The sequence below is a fragment of the Pelophylax lessonae genome (assembly GCF_965119305.1).
Source record: "Pelophylax lessonae genome assembly, chromosome: 1".
NCBI lineage: Eukaryota > Metazoa > Chordata > Amphibia > Anura > Ranidae > Pelophylax > Pelophylax lessonae.
The window spans coordinates 543511350-543536527 of record NC_138768.1 but is presented as its reverse complement, the minus strand read 5'-3'; the positions used below and the strand labels follow the sequence as shown (position 1 = coordinate 543536527).

The 25178-nt window shown below is 38.6% G+C and overlaps 1 protein-coding gene across 5 annotated transcripts in view; it reads right to left on the bottom strand.

The window, feature by feature from the left end:
* The window catches only part of PSD3 (pleckstrin and Sec7 domain containing 3), a gene marked incomplete at its 5' end in the record, with an annotated part of 867292 nt that overhangs the window by 428374 nt on the left and 413740 nt on the right, over positions 1-25178 (bottom strand). For 4 of the 5 annotated variants that reach the window (XM_082247749.1, XM_082247750.1, XM_082247751.1 and 1 more), the window contains 2 exons: positions 17019-17079; positions 23888-24000. In XM_082247749.1, coding sequence (XP_082103875.1) covers positions 17019-17079; positions 23888-24000 — 174 coding nt within the window. The remainder of the gene's footprint in view (positions 1-17018; positions 17080-23887; positions 24001-25178) is intronic. The other variant, XM_082247748.1, reaches the window with a different exon arrangement.

The window sequence follows — 25178 nt, the reverse complement described above, 5'->3', positions numbered from 1 at the left end:
ATTGGCAGGGCAGTCAGTGAGCAGTATGTATTAGAAGGGCAGTCAGTGAGCAGTATGTATTGGTAGGGCAGTCAGTGAGCAGTATGTATTGGTAGGGCAGTCAGTGAGCAGTATGTGGTGGTAAGGCAGTCAATGAGCAGTAAGTATTAGTATGGCTGTCAGTGAGAAGTATGTATTAGTAGGCAGTCAGTGAGCAGTCTGTTATGATAGGGCAGTCAGTGAGCAGTATGTAGTAGTAAAGCAGTTAGTGAGCAGTATAAATTGGTGGGGCAGTCAGTGAGCAGTATAAATTGGTGGGGCAGTCAGTGAGCAGTATAAATTGGTGGGGCAGTCAGTGAGCAGTATGTATTGGTAGGGCAGTCAGTGAGCAGTATGTATTGGTAGGGCAGTCAGTGAGCAGTATGTATTGGTAGGGTAGTCAGTGAGCAGTATGTGGTGGCAAAGCAGTCAGTAAGTGGTATGTAGTGGCAGGATACAGAAGTATGTAGTGGCCAAGCAGTCAGCGCGCAGTATGTAGTGGCAAAGCAGTCAGTGAGCAGTATCTAGTGGCAGGGTGGTGAGTGAGCAGTATGTAGTGGCAGGGTGGTGAGTGAGCAGTATGTAGTGGCAGTTTGTGAGCAGACATATGAAATCCCTGCCTCTTCCCATCATGCAGTGTAAGATTATACTAGTGGCAATAAAAAGTTGAAGATGTGCTGAATTGTAACTCAAAAGCCATTTTTTGTTTTGTTTTTAATTTTGGATCCAGTAGGAAAGTGTCAGAACCTCTGGTGTCTGTGTCGCCTCTGGGGGGATTTTCTTTTTCTGTTTGTCTTGGAAACCATTGTCATTGGGAAATGCTACATTCTACAGCTGTTAGCATAACAGGGAAAGAGGTAAAAATCTTTCAAAGGGAACACTTTGATCACAAGGGAAAGAGGTAAAAATCTTTCAAAGGGGACACTTTGATGACAACAGTTTGATAGGAGATTTCCTTTCACTTCCTGTTGTGTCACAGTTGCAGTTACAGAGTGAGAGGAAATATGCCCCAAAGGGGTAAAGTCAGCAATAAAAAAAAGTGTAGCGCATCTTAACCTTCCCACTGGAAAATTCTTATTGCTGCCCGTGCTCTTTCTTGGAGGGATTTGCCCTCAATCTCTGCTCTGTATCTATCAAATAGATTGGAAATGGTTTACAGTATAACCATTTATAAAAAGTTAACACTTTTTGTTCTAACACCTAGCAAATAGGATATATGGAAACATTTCCAAATTGGGGACACAAAAAACTGACAGAGGTTACAAACTTTTAACATTACCCAAAGCTAATAAAAAAAAACAAAAACGTTTTGGATAGAGTAAGGCAGCCTATAGATGAGTTTTCCCACCAGCAGGTTGAGTGAAACCCAACCTGGACAGGGCATATATCAATCGCTTGAGCGTTAGGATCCAATCACATAATCCATATGGGCATATACTCCACGGTGTAGACGTAAGGAAACAATAGAGCAATCATTGCGCAGATATCTTTAAAAAATGTATTAAACAAACAAAAATATGGATATATGGATTATGTGATTGGATCCTAACGCTCAAGTGATTGATATATGCCCTGCCTGACCTAATCCAAATGTCCAAGTGTTTGACATGTGATTTATCTGATTAATGTTTAACCTGGGTCATCTGGTAAGAGGCTGTATGTTTTTGCTCTCCTGGTGGTGGACATACCGGTGTTTTACCTTCACAGTGTTCATATTTATCTCAATGGGGGACTACTTGGAATTTACACTTTTGAGCACTGCTATTTACTTGATTACACATATATTCAGGGTCAACCCTACCATGGGTCACACTGGGTCTATTGGACCCAGGCGGCACTTTGAGAGGGGCAGCAAATTGATGCCCAAAAACATTTTTTGTGATGAGGGGAGTCTGTGATAAAAATGGTCTGTAAGGAGGGGAGTCTGTGATGGGGGGGGGGGATCTGTAATGTGATGGTCTGTGATGAGGGGAGTCTGAGTCTGTGATATGGAGTTTGTGGTTTGGAATTTAACGTAATGGTATGTCATATAATTTTGCATATAGACAAGGTGCTGTTGCATGTAAATCTGACTTCCTGATAAATTTAATTTTAGTTTTTAATTATCACAATATAAAATAATGTATGTAGGGGCCTTTTGGTGGGTGTGGATTTTTTTTTTTGGGGGGGGGGGGGCAGCATTTCACTTTTGGACCCAGGCAGCACAAATGTCTTGGGCCAGCCCTGCATATATATTTATTACATATAAACTGCACTGCCAACTGAATGAACTGAGAAATGCTAAAAATCCAATATATGTGACCAATCAAAAGTCCAATACAAATTACAAGTGGAAACAGTCAAAAAAAAGAAAGAAAGAAACCAAATAATAATTAAATGTGCAGGTTCCTGGGTTCGCCCACAGCAGTGTGAATGATGGTGTAATGAAACACTCCAAACAATCTTGTGCCCTCCACCACAAATGAGCCTCTTACCAGATGCTATGGATCTCCAATAACAGAGATCAATCAAGCATGTGCCATACCAGGTGCCTCTAGATACCCCTTGGTGGTCCTCATCCAAATAGAATGGATGGGAGAGCATTCAAAGCAGACACAACTGTGCCAAGTAAATGGGCACAATGAAATGTGAGTGTAAACCTTTTTAAAGTTTTTTGGAAAATACATTTTATATCAATGGTTTTACGCTATGTGTCCTCCCCCATATACCACCTTCTGAGTGGTGACTGTACATCTATGTGGGGCACCTTGAGAACGGTTGGAGTCAAGCACTGGAAAATTGTTCATAGAGCACTAGCACTTTACCACGGGATTGAACAATTGAATTAAGTTGATTACAAATGGACTAGGATGTAGTATATTGAGTATTGACATACTGACCACAGTGTCTTTCTGTATTCATAAAATGTATTTATATTTTGCGTACAACTACACTGCAGATATTACTACATATTTGAGCTCATATACACATATATTTTGTGATACCAGTTATCTTCCTTTGCCCCAAAAGTTGTTTTTTTAATTTAAAAAACAAACGAATGTGAACAATCCAAAGGTTCAAAATAGATTAAATAAAAAGTGCACTGCCAACTGAATGATTTGATAAGTGCTTAAAAATCAAACATATGTGACCAATCAAAAGTCCACTAAAATAATTAAATAAAAGTCCATCCACCAAATATTAATGGAACGTACAGGTATCTGGGTTCGCCCACAGCAGCGTGAATGATTGTGTAAGGAAACTCTCCAAACAATCTTGTGCCCTCCATCACAAATGAGCCTCTTACCGGATGCTATGGAACAGAGATCAATCAAGCATGTGCCATAACAGATGCCTCTAGATACTCGTGGTGGTCCTCATCCAAATGGAATGGATGGGAGAGTATTCAAAGCAGCCTGGGAGAGCCCCCCCCCCCTCCAAAAAAAATCACGAACAACTAAAAATGGCACAGACCCCCAAAGGGTTGCAAGCATCTACATGTAATAATTTAGCATGACTTGATTTGAATACTCATTGGTGTTAGCTGGTTTGATCCCCCCTAGTGTATACAAATACACAGCAATTACAGCACTGCTAACTCATTTCATTTCTATAATGACTTAGTAATAATAATCTATATAGCAGGGCGCACACAATGCACCAGGGGAACATCCTGATTTATATCCATGCATTCTTGATTGCAGGCACAGTGGGCACTTTCGTATACATACAGTATGTGGTTACCACAGAAATTCAACTGGATACAGTTACCAAGGCTATTGTCTTTAAGAAAACACACTGAACACCTCACTGCTTCAAATGCATTGATGTCATAGATATAAATACACAGGAAAACATTAACATGTATGTGTCTTGCTAGACCACAAAGACTAAGAATTGAATACAAATGTTTTTAAAAATCCACTTTTAAAAAAATAATTACATACAGTAAATGCTACACAAGTCATCTTGTAATGTTATCGTAAATGTTTTGTCCTTTTTATCCACAGTCAGCTTTGATTTTCTGAAATAGTATAAAAAATTAAAATTCCATACATTGAGCAGCGCTAAAAAATATTAAAATGATTCCAAATAAGTATACAATATTAATAATTTGTACATAGAATATATAAAATACAAAAAAAAAAATGTATATGAAAGTAAACGTGATGAGAAGAGTTCTCTATTACGCGTTCATATCAAAAATCATAATGCCGGGACAGATGTCCACCATCAATGCATTTGGGAATCAAACCACCAACTTATTGGTAAAAATGCAAGCTTACCAGCTATGAAGGACTCTCTAGCTAAAGAGAGGTCACAAAGAGCCCATGAGTAAAAGATGGAATCAAGATAACCACATATCTGCTGGGCACTCTTCCAAGGTAAAAGAAATCCTTATAAAGATCCTCCACCCATCACCATTTCAATAGCGTTCATAAAGAAATACAGAAGCAGACAGTCTACATAATGTACAATCTTCTTAACAGGATTTATTAGTACTAAAAATTGCACCTACATCAACATTTAAAAAAACTGAGCAATAAAAACCTTTCTTAGCTTGCAAACACAGTGATCCACATGCACTTCCGGGAACATGGGAACATGATGACGTCAGCACAAAACTCCGCCTGGAGTTTCGTACTGACATCATTATGTTCCTGTGTGATGATGCTTTGTTTGCCAGATGAGAAAAGTTTTCATTGTGCAATATTTTAAATGTTGATGTAAGTGCAGTATTTGGTATTAAATAAATCCTGTTAAGAAGATTTTCGAGAAAGAATTCACTGGAATGAAGGTGTCACAGAGCAGGACAAGGGAAGGGTCTACAAAGGAGCTTGAAAAAAATCTTTGCAGTATAAGCAAACAGAGATCCTTACACCACACAAGCACCAGTCCATCTCTTGATGTATATTGCTATTTCACGGTATATAGATAGCACCTTCATATAAAAGATGACAGAAAGGATCATGATAAAATAATGGCAACACTCTAACAATATACTTTGCATTGTGTTACTTCAATTGCCAAGAATGCTTTCTATAGTTCTAAAATTAAAGAAAACCACTGAACAATCAATTCTACAAACCAGGGTTTGCCAAAACGATCCCAATTGTAATTATCATACTACAGAATTTACACTTTGCTATGTTTCCATACAAGTACACTACATAGAAGTTAAAAAAAAAAAAATCTATCTGAGGCACTAGAAATAAGTATGGAAAAGCTTGCCCTATAATATACCCATTTTTTTAATCTGTAATTACTAAACCTCAGAACTATCACTGCATTTTATGCACAGTACACTTAGGGAACATAAAACTATATTTGATCCCTCTTTGCAATGTACCACTAAACACTTTGGTTCATTGTCAGCATCCTCAGTGCCATTGTAGATATAACTGCAGGTGCTGGCTAGTACAGAGGCAAAGCGCACAGTGGACACCAATCATAAGAATGCACTGTAAGTGCCATTTTGCTGATGGTTTAAAGTGGTCCATGGGCCACATAGGTTTGAGAATGGCTTCCCCAGTGCAATGTCACACTAAGCTGTCCATAGATGGACTGAAATTCGGCCAGTTCAACAAGAACCAGACATGTTTGGGTGTCCCAGTTTGACAGAATTTGATCGTTAGATTGACTTCTGTCAAACGGGTATGTTGGAAAATGTTTGGCTGCAGTTGCCGATCAGTTTATTACTACAGCTGGGAGTCCCGTCAGCGGAGGGGGTTGGGGGAAGGATTTCTCCATCCATCTGGCTTGTGTGGATGGGGGGGGGGGGTGGAATCTGAGCAAAAAACAACCCATCTATGGCCAGCTTAGGTGACAATCTGGGATAAACAAAAAACAAAAGTTAAGGTGTTGGGGATAGAAACATTTTGACAGAATAAGAAAGGCCCAACAAATAGGACAGCCGAGAGCTATGTGTTGATTTACAGATAATGTATTGATATTAAAGTTACAATTTAAAGAGGAAGTGTGGTGCTTTCACTGTAAGCAACAAATGAGGATGTTACCATTAAAAGCCTAATCTGAAATTTCAGTTAATTTTCCAAACATAATGATCATTTACTATAGCAAATGATTATAGATTGTACATTGTGCAAGATGCACGTTGAAAAACAGCCACAGATGATGGAATGTCAGATGGATGAAATGTTAATCAGTTCCAGGTGCAGATATAGTTTTCCCTCAAAATCCATTTAATGAAATGGATAAGAAATCCCACACACTATGGGTTGTTTGACGTGGGCTTCAGCGTGTATAAGGGCCAGTTCACACCATAGAAACACGATCCAGATGTGTTCCGGATGCTTTTCTGCATGCACATTTTTGGTGCTTTCCAGTGCGTTTTTGATGCGTTCCAGTGCATTTCCCCCCTCTTTTTTTCTTAACCTTAAATAAGGACATCTGTGTTCCAGTGCATTTTTCTGCAATCCAGTACCGTCCAGTGTAGAAAAAAATGCAGCATGACCTACTTTTATTCTGGAACTGGAACGCACTGGAACTGACTGCGCTGTTGTGAACTATGCCATTGAAAACCATATGACTTACTATCTATCTGTTTTTGATGCAGGAAAAAAAACACACTGGACTACATGTGGTGTGAACTGGCCCTAAGAGCAGTATGAACAACAGGCTTTGACAAAGCATTTGCAGAGCTTTCAGAAAGCTTTGTTGAAGCTTTGTAAGTACTATTTAGCTCCAGTTAGTAAATGTTAAACACAGATCTTAATGGGAGTGTGGATTAAGAAAGCGGATAGTAGGCTTCCAACAAGCTTATTTTCCATCCGTCTGGAGGATCGGATCAGATGAAAACGGACAGGCGGTCCGTTTTCATCCGACCCCCTATAGAGTTGACAGGTCCGTCTCAGCACAGAGAGCAGAGACTGAGCTGTCACCCACCTGCTCAGCGGGGATCGGCAGATCGATCCCCGCTGAGTAAAACGGAGTCCGCTGGACACAAAGCCTGTGTGAAAGGACACCCTAAGGAAGTGATGAAGCCTGCTAGCAGCTTGTTTAAAGTGGCAATCAACACTCCCATTAGGATCTGTGCTTAACATTTACAAACTGGTGCTGAATAGTACTTTAAAAGCTTCAACAAAGTTTGCTGAAAGCTCTGCACATACTTTGTCAAATCTTGCTGTTCACACTGCTCTTATACAAGTTGAAGCCTGTGTGAAACAAGCCAATGTGGCAGAGTAAAGCTATTACCTAGGGAGACATATGGCTATCATTTTATAAGCATTATGAGTTAAATTTGTTGTGCTTCATCACACATGAAAGTTTACAAAAACTGGAATGTCCTTTGAAAGGAAACCTGTAGGGCTGCTATTGCTGGAGTCTTGGACTGGTACAAGCATGTAGATCGTGACTTCTAATTTCATTGGCTGCATGTTTGCTTTTTGGCCAAGAAAGATATTAAAGCCAAACACATCAAGACAACAAGCATTTACAGGGGAGGTCACTAATGGCAACTGGTATTGTTCTCTCAGTACAGGTTTCCTAGAAGGTCCAGGGTCATGTGTTGTGAAATGAAATGAACTAGCGCATTCACGGTGTTATGCATGGAAAACACACATAAGATATAAAAGTAATCAACTTACCACCTAGAGATTATGAGTAACAAAGACATCCAATAAGACATCCAAAAGAATGAAGAAAAAAAAATTAGGATACCAGGTCAGTTTTTGTTATCTTTTTAATATAGCTTATTATATCAAGCATTGACTGCAGTAATGCTGCAACACAGTAGCACAAGCTGCCAGATATAATATTCCCAAGTCAAGCTGACAAAATAGGTTGCTGACTACATTCAGTTGAGAACTCATGGTCATATAATCTACTCATCAACGAACAATTATTTCGCCAATAGGCAACACTACTCTTCAATGCATACTATAATTAATCCCATCACAATCACACGGCCCCAGCACTATACTTACTAGGCTCAGGATAGTGGCTCTAATATTCACACAAAGGAAAACGCTACAATGTGTGTGTGTGTGTGTATATATATATATATATATATATATATATATATATTTATGCAGTGATAAATGCATTCTATATCAAAGGTGCTCATTGAACTTGAGACAAGGAGGTTCAAGAGGAAAAAAAAAACAATAGACAGCCAAAATTTCTGTGCAACACAGTCCATCATTCCCAAGACGTGCCTTCTTATGCCAAGTCCAGTGAGTGCCCACATCATTTCATGTATACAGTATCTCACAAAAGTGAGTAGACCCCTAACATTTTTGTAAATATTTTATTATATCTTTTCATGTGAACACTGAAGAAATAACACTTTGCTACACAATGTAAAGTAGTGAGTGTACAGCTTGTATAACAGTGTAAATTTGCTGTCTCCTCAGTCTGTCACCTTTACCCTTAGCTTCTTTAGCAAGGCAGTGGTGGTCTTGGAGGTGTGTTTGGGGTCATTATCATGTTGGAATAAACTGTGGCTGAGTCTCCTAAGGGAAGGCATCATGCTCTGTTTCAGTATGTCACAGTACATGTTGGCATTCATGGTTCCCCCATTGATCTGTAGCTCCCCAGGGCCAGCAGCACTCATGCCGCCCCAGACCATGACACTCCCACCACCATGCTTGACTGTAGGCAAGACACACTTGTCTTTGTATTCCTTACCTGGTTGCCGCCACACACGCTTGACACCATCTGAACCAAATACGTTTATCTTGGTCTCATCAGACCACAGGACATAGTTCCAGTAATCCATGTACTTGTGTTCAGCAAACTGTTTGCAGGCTTTCTGGTGCACCATCTTTAGAAGAGGCTTCCTTCTGGGACGGCAGCCATGTGGACCAATTTGATGCAGTGTGCGGCGTATGGTCTGAGCACTGACAGGCTGGCCCCCCCAACCCTTTAACCTCTGCAGTAATGCTGGCAGCACTCATACATCTATTTCCCAAAGACAACCTGTGGATATGACTGAGCACATGCACTTAACTTCTTTGGTCGACCATGGCAAGGCCTGTTCTGAGTGGAACCTGTCCTGTTAAACCGCTGTATGGTCTTGGCCACCATGCTGTAGCTGAGTTTCAGGGTCTTGACAATCTTATTATAGCCTAGACCATCTTTATGTAGAGCAACAATTCTTTTTTTTCAGATCCTCAGAGTCTTCTTTGCCATGAGGTGCCATGTTGAACTTCCAGTGACCAGTATGAGAGAGTGAGAGTGATAACACCAAATTTACCACACCTGCTCTCTATTCACACCTGAGATCTTGTAACACTAACGAGTCACATGACACAGAGGATGGAAAATGGCTTATTGGGCCCAATTTGGGCATTTTAACTTAGGGGTATACTCACTTTTGCTGCCAGTGGTTTAGACATTATTGGCTGTGTGTTGAGTTATTTTGAGGAGACAGCAAATTTACACTGTTATACAAGCTGTACACTCACTACTTTACATTGTAGAAAAGTGTAATTTCTTCAGTGTTGTCACATGAAAGGATATAATAAAATGTTTACAAAAATGTGAGGGGTGTACTCACTTTTGTGAGATACTGTGTGTGTATATATATATATATATATATATATATATATATATATATATATATATATATATATACAGTGCCTTTACGAAAGTATTCGGCCCCCTTGAACTTTGCGACCTTTTGTCACATTTCAGGCTTCAAACATAAAGATTTAAAACCTTTAATTTTTTGTGAAGAATCAACAAGTGGGACACAATCATGAAGTGGAACGAAATTTATTGGATATTTCAAACTTTGTTAACAAATAAAAAACTGAAAAATTGGGCGTGCAAAATTATTCAGCCCCTTTACTTTCAGTGCAGCAAACTCTTTCCAGAAGTTCAGTGAGGATCTCTGAATGATCCAATGTTGACCTAAATGACTAATGATGATAAATAGAATCCACCTGTGTGTAATCAAGTCTCCGTATAAATGCACCTGCATAGTCTCAGAGGTCCGTTCAAAGCGCAGAGAGCATCATGAAGAACAAGGAACACACCAGGCAGGTCAGAGATACTGTTGTGGAGAAGTTTAAAGCCAGATTTGGATACAAAAAGATTTCCCAAGCTTTAACCACTTTACCTCCGCCCACAGTAATATTACTGCGGCAGAGTGGCTCGTTATCGTCTGACGACGTAGTACTACGTCGTCAGACACTCCCCCTTCTTGCGCGCCGCCGGAGGCTCGCTCCCGCTGTTTTCGGTCACAGCGGGAGTCGGGCCAGGGGAAGAGCAGCGGCGATCGCCGCCGCTCATCCCCGATCGTCGGGGATCTAGTGTGGAGATCAGCCCGCCTGTGTAAACACAAGCGGGCGGATCTCCCAAGTGACAGGGAGTGACAGGGAGTGACAGATCGGAGTGTTCAGCATAGCTGGACATCCGATCTGTCCCTGGCTCACTCAGTCACCTCCCCCTCCACACGTCAGTAAGCACCAGGCATACATTAACCCCTCCCTCTCCAATAAAATTAACCCCTTCACTGCCAGTGTCATTTTTACAGTAACAGTGCATATATATAGCACTGATTACTGCAGTAATGTCACTGGTACCCCCAAAAGTGTCAAAAATGTCAGTCAAGGGTCCGATCTGTCCGCCGCAATGTCGCAGTACCGCAAAAAAAAATTGCAGATCGCCGCCATTACGCGTTAAAAAAAACACCAAAAATTACAGAAATCTTTCCCTTTGTTAGTAAACGCAATAACTTTTGCGCAAACCAATCAAAATACGCTTATTGTGATTTTTTTTACCAAACATGGGTAGCAGAAAACAAATTGGCCAAAAATGTAAAAAAAAAATTGTTTTTTACATCTTTTTTGGGGGGAATTTCATATAAAAAAATGTTAAAAATATTGTTATTTTTTCAAAATAAACGCTCTTTTTTTGTTTATAGCGCAAAAAGTAAAAATCGCACAGGTTATCAAATACCACCAAAAGAAAGCTCTGTTTGTGGGAAAAAAAGGACGTAAATTTCGCTTGGGTACGGCGTCGCATGACCGCGCAATTGTCAGTTAAAGTTGCACAGCGCCGAATCGCAAAAAGTGGCCTGGACGTAAGACAGCAAAATCCTCCGGTGGTAAAGTGGTTAAACATCCCAAGGAGCACTGTGCAAGCGATAATATTGAAATGGAAGGCGTATCAGACCACTGCAAATCTACGAAGACCTGGCCGTCCCTCTAAACTTTCAGCTTATACAAGGAGAAGACTGATCAGAGATGCAGCCAAGAGGCCCATGATCACTCTGGATGAACTGCAGAGATCTACAGCTGAGGTGGGAGACTCTGTCCATAGGACAACAATCAGTCGTATACTGCACAATTCTGGCCTTTATGGAAGAGTGGAAAGAAGAAAGCCATTTCTTAAAGATATCCATAAAAAGTGTTGTTTAAAGTTTGCCACAAGCCACATGGGAGACACACCAAACATGTGGAAGAAGGTGCTCTGGTCAGATGAAACCAAAATCGAACTTTTTGGCAACAATGCAAAACGTTATATTTGGCGTAAAAGCAACACAGCTCATCACCCTGAACACACCATCCCCACTGACAAACATGGTGGTGGCAGCATCATGGTTTGGGCCTGCTTTTCTTCAGCAGGGACAAGGAAGATGGTTAAATTTGATGGGAAGGTGGATGGAGCCAAATACAGGACCATTCTGGAAGAAAACCTGATGGGAGTCTGCAAAAGACCTGAGACTGGGACGGAGATTTGTCTTCCAACAAGACAATGATCCAAAACATAAAGCAAAATCTACAATGGAATGGTTCACAAATAAACATATCCAGGTGTTAGAATGGCCAAGTCAAAGTCCAGACCTGAATCCAATCGAGAATCTGTGGAAAGAACTGAAAACTGCTGTTCACAAACGCTCTCCATCCAACCTCACTGAGCTCGAGCTGTTTTGCATGGAGGAATGGGAAAAAAATCAGCCTCTCGATGTGCAAAACTGATAGAGACATACCCCAAACGACTTACAGCTGTAATCGCAGCAAAAGGTGGCGCTACAAAGTATTAACTTGGGGGCTGAATAATGTTGCACGCCCAATTTTTCAGTTTTTTATTTGTTAAAAAAGTTTGAAATATCCAATAAATAATTGGATATTTGGATAAACAAAAAATTACAGTTTTATATCTTTATGTTTGAAGCCTGAAATGTGGCAAAAGGTTGCAAAGTTCAAGGGGGCTGAATACTTTCGCAAGGCACTGTATATATACACACATACATACACACACACATACAAAGAAAAACTCTGTTTCACAATCATTTTATACATGACAAAGGATCGTCATAGCACTTTGGGTTAGCTAAGGAGAGAACACAGGGAAGGCTGCAAAGCTTGTGAAAATAAGCTCACACTGCTGGTTGAGGGCATAAATATGCAGTTATCCTGTGCAAGATTTCTATTTCACCAGACTATAAATTAATTTTTTATTTTTTTTAGCCCTAAACAAATTAAAGAAAATATGCATAAAACTCTATACATTTCTGCAGGATAGGCGCTTTGGCGCTAAACCAGATTCCAAGTATACTATGGAAATTAGGGCATCCAGTGAAAATAAAAAGAGGGGGCAGGTCCATGGGAAGGTTGGGCACATGACAAGAGGAGTACTGGAGGGTCACTTTTTGGGCCAGTAGCATATCACCCAGTTATTACAAAAATCAGCCTACTCTAGTTTGCAGTCCAAGCTCAACAGATGATTCTTGAACACAGGTGGATTACAAAGCATTAAAAAAAAAATAATAATTAGGCTCTCGCATAAATTATTCTTTTCTTCAGTTTAAGAAAAGAAGATCAATATTGGCAGCATAAGGTGTGGAGGGACAATAACGTGGTAGAAGGTCAAAGTATATTCTAGTAGAATACATTTGGAATAAGCTTATTGCTATCCTAAAACCTAACCAAAGCAAGGAGGATCTGTGGTTCACAATGAAAGAAGAAACTGTAGAGTATCTAAAAAACTGGATAATGATTAATCTGGTTGTTTAGCATTAGGGCCAGAACAACTAATCGATTAATCGACAATCGATTATGAAAATAGTTGTCAACTATTTTCATAGTCGAATAGTTGGCCTGCATACAGAATTCATGATTTGTTAACATATCAGCAAATACAGTGCATCACACATACAGCTTAGTACACTGCCCATACAAAAATGCAAATCGCAGCAAAATCACATGTAAAAAAAACGCACAGCAAAAAGAACTGCAGAAACAGATCAAAAGCAAACTGCATAGATGTGAACCGAGCCTCATGCTGGTCATATCGATTTCCAGACCAGAATATTCATATGAAAAATCTTTGTACATTCACTGAATGAAAGAATATTGTTTGAAAATTTCACTTGCTTTTAACATTTGGTTTTAAAATGAATGTAATTTCTGAACGAAAACCACATACATTGTCTTAAAACTCCTTTGACCAAGAAGTTTTCTATTCTGCTCCTTTGAATTTACCCATTACCGTGGTTGGAAACAAACGTCGATTTGACCCCACTAATGATTAGAAAATCGAACTAACGTTCTTAAAATGAAAATTTTTAAGGCCAGTATAAGTAACAACAGGCGCAGGTAGCTTTTATCAAGTCACCTGCATATGACAAGGGATTCTGTCATACATACTATATTACAGTTCTGTAAAAGTTCTGTAAAAAAAAAAAATTGATAAAAAACTTTGTCTTTTTTTTTTTTCTTTAAATAAACAATATGATCTCTGAGTATTATGATAATAATCAGATTGAACCTCTAATAGCATATACACTGTATATATCTCTTCTGTCTGTTATTCTCAGGGTGGATTAGAGATTTTGCTCCCCAACCATATAGTTGGTTATTTATATGTATCACTGCATATAGATATTTAAGAATAAATTGCCCTTTTTTTAAAACTTTACATATTACCTAAATTATACACCACACTTTTTTTAAGGTTATTATTCGATTAGTCATAACAATCGGCTAACTAATCGATTATGAAAATAATATAGCCCTATTTAGCATACTGATGAAATGGTTTACTCAAACCCAATTCTCTTTCCCAGTTTATGGCCTGTACACACGATCCACAAATCGGACTACAGATCGTATATATCGAAAATGGAGAAGATGCTAAAGTTACAAAAATTCTCATAAGTTTAGCTATCTTAGCTCTGTCTGACTGTTTTTCTCCCCTCTTGCTGCTGACCCTAGCCCTTTCCTTTCCCTTATCTTCCCCCTCCTCACCCCCTTACCCTTCACCCCTTTCCTTCCCCTTTGCACTTGCAGGCCCTTACCTCTACTCTCATACTTTATTTCTTCCCTTCCGCCCCTTATTTCCAGAATATACATTCTTTTGATGGTTTCTGGCAGGTTAGACACCAAAATTTTGGAGTTAGCACTAGGATACCCTTGAGAAATGTAGCACTTTATTTACGGTTTTCATTTTGCATTGTGTTATGTGTGTTGTCATGTCCTTTCTTACTTACAGAGCCTTGCTTGAAATTGCGGTGTTGCTTCTGATCAGATCGGTCTTTTGTCAACCTCCTCCAGCGGATGTCCATGACAATCAGCTATTGTTTTTCTTGGAGACTCTGACTGCGGTGACCCATGTCTCCCCTCTCTCATTGGACTAGGATACCCCGCAATAGTATGTGGTGTCCCTAGGAACCAATGCCTGTCACTAATGCTACCCAGCGTTGTGCAAACATGAAATCGTGTAGGTTTCAGACCTGTGATCTATTTTCCTTTTTATTATTTGCCCTGTTTTCTCTAGCAATGTAACAACTCTGGAAAGCTCCTTCAAAGTTCCGTCCCGCTGGTTTTTTACCCTAGCTAGAATGCCAAATGCCAACCCACCTGTTCTTCTACATGCTTTAGGGGATGCTCAGACCTAGGTGACAAGAAACATATATGGTGGACATGCCCTAAAGTCAAACGTGGATAAAGGTCTATAAGATGTTCCATTTGGTTTTACATATACATTTGCAATCCCAGGGTGGCGCTCCTGCACCAACCGATAGAAGGCACTACCAAGTGAGAACACACTCTTCTGACTCACATATTTTCAGTTACTCAACAGACAATTGCAAAAGAGTGGAAAGACGCAGATTCTCAGCTTTGACTAAGTGAAAAGTCAGGTGAATTGTACCCTGGTGAACAAAACACGGACGGCAATACTGACACGCATGATAAATTCCTGTGCACTTGGCAGCCCTGGCTAGATTATTTCCCATCTACACAACTGCCTTCGTGTTTTCTTGAACTGAAATCGAATGTGGCATCTTAATATACCGGTAGCGTACCCCCAGGACAGAGATCGCCCCCCCCCTTTTTTTTTTGTTCTTTTTGCTATTCTCCTACTTCTTTATCTGTCTCTTTTGACACACTCTGCCTTGGAATTGTCTTTTTGTCCACATGTAAGAGCAGTATCTATTTTTTGGTCTATTGATGACTGCATTGCTTTTCATGTTTCATGGTCCCCAGTTCAAGGGCCTTTTTGGAATAGGAGTACATCGCAATTTCAGGCATTGCTCTGCTAACTGATCGCCTAACACCCCATGCTGCTTTGATCAGTCATCCTTCTTTTCTGCACAACTGCTTAATGATTAATTTGCGGCGATAACCTCCTTTTGAAATAGAGCCGGTTCACACTACCGCGACCAGAAAGTCGCCCCATGAAGGAGCAACTTTTTAGCGCGACTTTGAAGAGACTTTGAAGAGACCTAAATGATAGGCAACTTTGTCTGTGGGGAATGCCTGGGTAATCTTTTTCTTCTTCCTGGAAAGTCTGATCACAGTTGCTTGAAAATAGATAAGGATCCGACTTAGAGGCGACTCCCATTGAAGTCTATGTGCACAAGTCGGATAGAGGTCGCCTTGAAGTAGTACAGGAACCTTTTCTGAAGTTGGAGCGACTTCAGTAGTGCATATTAAGATGGCTCTCATTCAATTTCATTGAATTTGCAATGACAAGCGACTTGAGGTCGCACAAGTCGCATCCCAAATCAGAGTAGTGTGAACCGGGTCTTAGTTCTCTGTTGTTTATGTTATTGCATAGTATCTTTGTGCTATGTAACTTTCCATTTTTCTTTTTGTTTCTAAGAGCCGGTTCACACTGAGGTGATCCGACTTTGGGGGGCGACCTGTGAAGTCGCGTGCACCGCTGTGCACCGCGACTTCGGCACGACTTGCAGAGACTTCACATAATGACTCCCAGGTCGTCCCAAAGTAGTACAGGACCCTTTTTCTAAGTCGGAGCGACTTGTGTCGCTCCTATTAGAACGGGTCCTGTACTACTCAATGGACCTGACAAGTCGCGCTAGTCTGAATGGGCTCTAATAAAATTTAAGTGAAAGAAATGTTTTACTCAAGGACTGAAAAATATTATGGTATAAGAAAAGGCTGGCATAAATGTATTCTTATAGTAAAAAAAAATACAGTTAAAAAAAAAAAAAAAAAAGTTGTAAACAAGCATACAAGCCCCAATCTTTTGTTAACGGTTGTCCTCACAGATGCATGATAATTTCCTCACGTCTGCTGTGTTTTTCCAAGGATTTTGTTTACATTTATGTTTGTATTATCCTAGTCTTCAGGAAACATGTGCTAGCAGTGTATATTGCATTCTAGGAAGTCTTAAATTAAGCTTATTTTTTTATTTACCTTTTTTTCTTTATTTGATTTCCCTGCACCCCCCAATCCACCTGAATTCTGACATTGGCGACAATGACCTATAATCACGTTCCTGCAACGTTCTCAGATATCCATGTCACAAATCCCCAGGAGGTATCCACTTTCACCCAGCACTGGAGGAAGGATCTGGTGTTGTATCACCAGGAGGCAGCTTGACGAAAGGAAGGAAGATGGTGGTGGGGAAGCAGGCATGCCGCTATGTAGCGGGTGGATTATAAAACAACAGTGCTGAATTTGCTGGGCTTGTAACTATGTTAATTGAGCTGAACCCAGCAAAAAAAAATGTGAAAAAGGTGGACATTCCTCTTTAATTGAAGAGTTGTATTAACACAGAAGGTTTTCATAACATAAATACTTACATGTCCATGTAGGTCAGTGTTGAGAAGCATAATTGCGCAGGTAAGACAATGCACTCCATCTAAAACACAGATTAATACATACATAAGAACGTGCTACTATTTTACAATGTTTTTCTAAGATGGAAATACCTATAATATCCTCCATCTGTATTCTTTCATTGTTCTGCACTAATGTAACAACTGGCAAGGTCATTAATAAAAGCAACCATGGCATTATTTATCATGTCTCTGATAAACACTGCCTTTACAGACACCATAGCAACCAGCTGCAAGCTTTCAATTTTCTAATGTCATTTTACAATGCAGGTTTGAACCTAACGGTTAGCTTTGGAACACCTGACCACAATGCTAGGATCTTTCCTTTAAAACAGAACATTTTCTTATTTTACAGGCCTAATCTGTCTTAGAATACAATAAAGGTTTTTTTTTTTTTTTTTTTTTTTTAAAAAAGCTTAAAGCAGAACTGAACTCAGAAACTAAAAACAAATGTGAACAGGCAGGCTCTTTTCTGCAGAAGAGACGTGCAACAGACATCTACAGAGCGAAATAAATCGTTTTTGTTTTGCTTCGTTATTTAAATCATGTTGTTTAGTTAAATTAATTCAAGAATAATTTTTAATTTGGTTTATTCATTTTCAAATTCAATTTGAATCGGCATTCAAATTATATTCAAATCAGCAATTAAATGTATTCTATTCAAAATTTGAATTTCGGAAGACAGTTATATTTTATTCTATTCTATTTTTTTTTCTATTCTATTCAAATCTATACCAATTAGAGTTAATTCTATTTGAAAATCGAATTTTGGAATACAATTATATTCCATTTTATTCAATTCTATTGTTTTTTTTTCTATTCTATTCTCTTATTTTTTATTATTTTCTATTTGAACTCACATTTATTCTATTCGAAATTTGAATTTTGGAAGAAAGTTATATTTTATTTAATCTACTCTATTCTTATAGGCTATTGAATTATATTTCATTGTTTTTTTCTATTCTATTTGTCTATATTCTTTTTGAATCGAATTTGAATTTATTCTATTCAAAATTCAAATTTCAGAAGACAGTTGTATTCATTCTATTTTATTCTATAATTCTATTCTAGTCTATTGTTTTTTTCTATTATTTTCTATTCTATTTGAATTTATTCTATTCAAAATTCAAAACTTCCAAAGATGGTTATACTCTTCCTACTTTATTATATTCTATTAAATTTTCTTCTCTATTCTTTTCAAATTTATTGTATTTGAAATTCGAATTTCAGAAGACAGTTCTATTCTATTGTTTTTATTATTTTCTATTCTATTATTCTCTATTCTAATCTATTCAAATTCTATACGAAATTCAAATTTTGAAAGACAGTTATATTATTTCTATTTTATTCTATTTTTGTCTTTTGTTTTTTTTTTTCTATTCTTTTCACATTTATTCTAATCCAATTTATTCCATTAGCAATTCAAATTTTTGAGGACAGTTATATTCTATTTTATTCTATTCTAGTCTATTGTTTTTTTTCTATTCTATTCTATTTTGAATTGATTCTATTCGAATTTTGGAAGATGGTTATATTCTAATTTATTCTATTCTACTAAATGCTATTGCATTGTTTTTCTATTATTTTCTATTTTATTCTATTATTCTGTATTCTATTCTAATCTATTATATTTAATTTTTTTTCTAGTCTATTGTTTTTTTTTTTCTATTCTAGTCTATTATTTTCTATTCTATTCAAATTTATTCTATTCGAAATTTGAATTTCGGAAGACAGCTACATTCTATTTTATTCTATTCTATTGTTTTTTCTATTCTTGTCTTCTATTTTCCATTCTATTTGTTTCTGTTATTTGCTCTATTCTTTGCTTTCTATTCTATTTTAATCGATTCTATTCAAATTTATTCTATTAAAAATTTGAATTTAGGAAGATGGTTATTTTCTATTCAAATGTATTCTATTTGAAATGTAAATTTCAGAAGAGAGTTATATTCTATTCTATTCTCTTATTTTTCTTTCTAGTAATTATCTTTTCTATTTCATTCTAATCTACTCTATTCAAGTTCCAATTTATTCTTTTCGAAATTCGATTTTCGGAAGATGGTTATATTCATTTTTATTATTTTCTATTGAATTCTATTCTATTGCTTTTCTATTCTATTCAATTAAAATTCATTCTATTCCAAATTCGAATTTCGGAAGATGTTTATATTCTATTTTATTCTATTGTTTTTTTTCTATTCCTTTCTATTCTATTCTGTTCCTTTAATTTATATTCTTTTTTACTTTTATTTTCTATCCTATTCAATTATTTTATTTTCAATTCTATTTTTTTCTATTCTATATTTTCTATTCTATTGGTATGTTTTACTCTGTTTTTCTATTTCTGTATTTCTCTATTCTGTTTTTTTTTTTCTATTCTATTTCATTCTATTCTTGTTTTCAAATTTGATTTCAAAAATTAGTTTTAGAATCTGAATACAATTTTGGCTGTATTTAATACCATTATTAAGATCTATTTTATTCTACTCGTTTTCAAATTTGATTTCAAAAATTAGTTTTAGAATCCGAATACAATTTTGGCTGTATTTAATTCCATTATTTCAGATTCGTTCAAATTCTTCATTATTGTAATTTGGAAATTCAGATACATTCGAATTAACAAATGACAAAAAATGTGTTTAAAATTTAGATTCAGAACAAAATGAACTGCACAGGTCCACTTACCTGCCTGTTTGCAATCCTCCCCAAATTGTAAAACAGAGGTGCACATGCGCAGCTCCATTTATATTTCTGGCATAGTGCCAGTGTGCCAGGATGAATGACTCCCACACAAACCACAAACACGGGTAATGCTGGCCAAGCAAGGTAGCTAAAGACTGGCACCCCAAAGAAACCTGGGGGAAAATGTCGTCGCTGGAGCACAGGTAAGTGTTTGTGCCTTTAGTTCCATTTTACAAACAAGCACCTAAAAAGTATACAGGGACTATTCTATCTATTGGTACTGTTCTTTATGTTATGTTACAGTGTTTAGTGTGTAAACCATTTTTCTGAACAATTTTAGACTTTCCGATACATGAAAAAATATAAAATCAACAGCATTTAAATTTTTAACTTATTGTTATATCAATATCTCATCTACATGTATCTTAAAGGAAAGGATATGCAGAGAGAAGACATATGTGATATTTTACAGTGAGAGTTTAATGCTGTAAACTGGTGTGCTGACTTATAACTGCATATAATTGAGAATGACCATTATCTGTGTTATGGAAAAGTTATTGTTGTTGTGTAGGATACTAGATCTTTCATTACAAAACTATACAAACAACAATTTTTGTAAAGCTTTAATACTTATTGATGACATTAACGAGTGGATCTCATTTACTTGTCCTATCTTGTATACTATATTGAATAGGTTCCACTCCCATTTTGTCATACATGTCATTGGGAGATAGCTAAACAGAGCGCGCTGCAACGGTGTGCATTGCATATGGTTATGGGGCGCTGGCAGAGCAGTGCCATTCACTTAAATAGGTCACATTGGAAAGAGGGTAGAATTCCTGCTACAGCTAAAGAAATTAGCGGTTGGAGAACAGTAAAAGCGTAGCTCAACTATGGAGTTTTACTGCCCCCCAACCATACATGTGAACAAGCCCTAAGGACTCAATCACACAGCTATTCAGGCTGTGTGAATTAATGTTTTTTTCTTGCAGCTGGAGCCACCTGTTACTCCATGAGGACACAGCAGCTGTACAAACACGTCACAGGTCCTAAAATGACAGGTGTGCAGGTGTTGGTGAGTGGTACCGAATGCATACGGTCTGTGTTCGGGGGCCTGTTAAATTAGACTCCAGTTCTTTTTCCATATACACATACTGCCCAATTGTCATACCATCTGTGCACCTCTCCTCCACATACTGCTCACTAGGACAACTTTTTAGCAATGTTTGTAATATCTTTAAAGAGGAGCTCCAGTCATTTTACTGAAGATTAAAAGTCAGCGACTACAAAACTGTAGCTGCTGTCTTTTAATAAACAGACGCTCACCTGTCCCAGGATCCAGAAGTTGTGCTCCCCCGTGGACTGTCTTCGGCATCTTAACCACTTACCGACCGCCCACCGGCATTATACGTCGGTACTTTGACGCTAAATACAGGGGTTATGGCAGCAGATAGCTGCCATAACCCCGGTATTTTTAAAAAATCTGCTTTCAGATAAGGGTGGCCCCGCGGCAGATTGGGCGCGGGATCACCCTTACGGTGCGGCAGAAGAGGTGACCCCCCCCCCTCCCACCACGTCCCCGCCGTTTACCCCACTTACCGGACCCGGCGGCAGCTTGGAAAACGATCCGGTCCCTGATCTGCTGAGACAGGAAGTCGAGTGAGGGCAAGATGGCCCTCATCCAACTCTATGGTCTTGGAGGACCGGAGCGATGGCAAACGGCGTTGCCTAGCAACCGGTTTAAAGAGCCGATTTTTTTTCAACGTTTTTTTTTTTTCCTTTTTTAGTGTAGTTGTGAGGTCTGAGGACTTTTTGACCCCAGATCTCACAATAAAGAGGACCTGTCATGCCTACTTCTATTTAACCGCTTGCCGACCGCCGCAAGTAAATTTACTGCGGCGGTCAGCCCCTGCCAGGCAGAGTGACGTTAATTAACGTCACTAGCCTGGGAGGGTCTGGGGAGCGAGTGCGCGCCTGCGGAGGCGCGCTCCCGCGTGGTCACGAGCCCCCCCGCGCGTGTGACTGGCGGACCCGATGTCCGCCGGTCACTCGGCGATCATCGGGGGAGAGGGAGAAAGTCAGGCGGCTTGTGTAAACAAGCCACCTGCAATTCTCCTCGGTGTAAAAACACTGATCAGACGGATCTACTATGTAGATCCGTTGATCAGTGTCCTTACACCTCAAGCCACAGCCAATCACAGTAGAAAGCACGCCCCTAGGGACACACACAGCCCCTCCCTCCCAAATAAAGTTAACCCCTTCACTACCAGTGTATTTTTACAGTAACAGTGCATATATATAGCACTGATTAGTGTAGAAATGTCACTGGTACCCCCAAAAGTGTCAAAAATGTCAGTCAAGGGTCCGATCTGTCCGCCGCAATGTCGCAAAAAAAAAATCGCAGATCGCCGCCATTACGCGTTAAAAAAAAAAAACAACAAAAATGACAAAAATCTTTCCCTTTGTTAGTAAACGCGATAACTTTTGCGCAAATCAATAAAAATACGCTTTTTGCGATTTTTTTTTACCAAACATAGGTAGGATAAAACAAATTGCCGAAAATTTTAAAAAATTTTGATTTTTACATTTTTTTGGGGGGGAATTTCATATAAAAAAATGTGAAAAATATTGTTATTTTTGCAAAATTTATGCTCTTTTTTTGTTTATAGCGCAAAAGTAAAAAGCGCACAGGTGATCAAATACCACCAAAAGAAAGCTCTGTTTGTGGGAAAAAAAGGACGTCAAATTCGTTTAGGTACAGCGTTGCACGACTGCGCAATTGTCCGTTAAAGTCACGCAGTGCCGAATCGCAAAATACCCCCTGGTCGTTTAGCAGGAAAATCCTCCGGGGCTGAAGTGGTTAAAGGGATGTTTCCATTCCTTGTAATAGGAATAAAAATGATCCAATTTTTTTTTTTTTAAACGTCGTAAAAATAAAAAATAATAAATAAAATAAATAGGGCAAAAAAAAATGTAAGCGTTCTGCCCCCGTTAGCTTGCGAGCAGAAGCGAACGCATACGGAAGTCTCGCCCACATATGCAAATGGTGTTCAAACCACATATGTGAGGTATCGCCGTGATCATTCGATCGAGAGCAATAATTTGAGCCCTAGACCTCCTCTGTAACTCTAAGCTGGTAACCTGTAGAAATTTTTAAAATGTCGCCTATGGGATTTTTAAGCACCAAAGTTTGTCGCCATTCCGCGAGTGTGCGCAATTTTGAAGCATGACATGTTGGGTATCTATTTACCCAGCATAACATTATCTTTCACATTATGTGAAAAAATTGGGCTAACTTTACTGTTTTCTTATTTTTTTCCCAAAAAATTGCGTTTGGAAGACCGCTGCGCGAATACGGTGTGATAAAAAATATTGCAACGATCTCCATTTTATTCTCTAGGGTCTCTGCTAAAAACAAATATATAATGTTTTGGGGTTCTAAGTAGTTTTCTAGCAAAAAAAAAAATGATTTTAGCTTGTAAGCACCAAGTGTCAAAAATAGGCCTGGTCTTAAAGTGGTTAACTGTGGGCACCCAGCTGTGACAGCTTTCCGCTTCACAGCTGGATGCCCATTCTGCATGCGCGAGCATTGTGAATGGTTCTGCAGTCTTCTGTGACCTGTCCCTGAAGACTGTGGGTGAGGGGAGGAGAACTAGGCGATCCAAGTGGAAGTGAAGTGGGAGCAGGTACGAAACCCCCCATCCCCAAAAAAAGGTTGCCACATCACCTTTTGGGTGAAGTTCCACTTTAACTATGCCCTTTATAAACTGGAGACGCTTTTGCTAGTATATCTAAAAAATGTAAAATACTACTAATTTTCTTTAATAAGACAATCATTTGAATAATGCCATAACCCAAACAAACCAAAACTTTCATTGTTCTGACTGCTCTATGCTGCTTAAAGGTAAAATCTGAATGGTTACTACGTATTGATTTTTGTATTACCATCATCAATCGGCCTGAATCTGTTGACTGAAACAGATCCACTAAACACCTACACCAAATGCATCAGAGAACCTTGGGTCATTTCAGTGTATGTGTTAAAGATCCTAAGGTAAAGCCATTTGATTATATTTTTAAACACAATTAAAAGCCCACAGATGGAAATACATATGATAAATGATGAACACAAACATAGATATACTGTACCTGGAGAACACATGCTGTTTGGGTTGCACTGAAAATATCGGTTAGAGAAGTGAATTAAAACTCTTTCCCTTTCCTGAGTTTCTCCAGCTAGTGAGAAGGCTTTAAAGAAGCTCCTGTTAAAAAAACATTTATGAACAATTAACAATTTAAAAAAAATATCATCTTAAAAAAAAAAAAAAAAAAAGAAAGCTGCTAGGAGACAAAGTCCACAAAAAAATCCCTCATGCTCACAAACAGTCCAACTGGCCCATTGCTAAATTCAGTTATACCCAGATAGCTTTCTCTCAGCCTGCAGGCTAAACGAAAAAAAAAAAAAATTCTAACAGGTTCCTCCAGCCACACTTTACAGCCCAGATAGATCCATCTGCAGTACCACCTATTGCATTCTGACAGCCAGTGCTAGAGGTTGTCAGAATACCCAATCAGTGGCTGCATCCAATAGGAGAGAGCAGCTGTTCGGCTGACAATTTTCCACCAGGCTCCTTAGATTTTGCAACTAAAGGATCTTGAACAGTAGGGTGCCAACAGGGCCACCCATAAACTGAAATGTGCTCAGCATATGGCCAGGCTGACCCAATGGCCAATAGGAATGGGAAGCAGGTGGAGGATGGCAAGCCCTGACATTACCAGGAAATGTGGGAATGTTGCCAGATAACAGCTGGCCATTCAGGCATTGAGGGTCCTGGGAAGACTGCCAGAGGTATGTGTACACACTTCTTGGTGCCCACACTTCATACCTCCAAGCAGCTTCATTTTGTTTTAAAGAGACAGAATTACTCTTTAGTTAACCAGCGAAGCGTTTAAAAACACTGTTAATTAAACAGCAAAACAATACTACATACATTATATTATAAGATTTACTTTCTACTTGTATTAAGCTACTAAAAAGAATAGTCTTTAAAGCTGAATTCCAGGTATGCCAAGTTTTACTTAGTCACACTGGTCCCTCTATATATCCATGTGTCCTGGAAGCTGGAAATCACTTTGAAAGGTACCACTACTACAGTGATTGCCGTAAGCTTTTCACCCTTGTCCAATCAGAGAACACTTTGCATTCATTGGGAAAGTGTCTTCTTCAGTTCTGAGATCACTAAACAGGCAAAGGCCTGAGCCATCAGCAGTCAAGTACAGTGCTTTGAAAAAGTATTCATACCCCTTTAAATTTTCCACATTTTGTCATGTTACAACCCAAAACAAATTAATTTTATTGGGATTTCATGTGATAGACCAACACAAAGTGGCACATAATTGTGAAGTGGAAGGAAAAGGATAAATAGTTTAAATTTTTTTA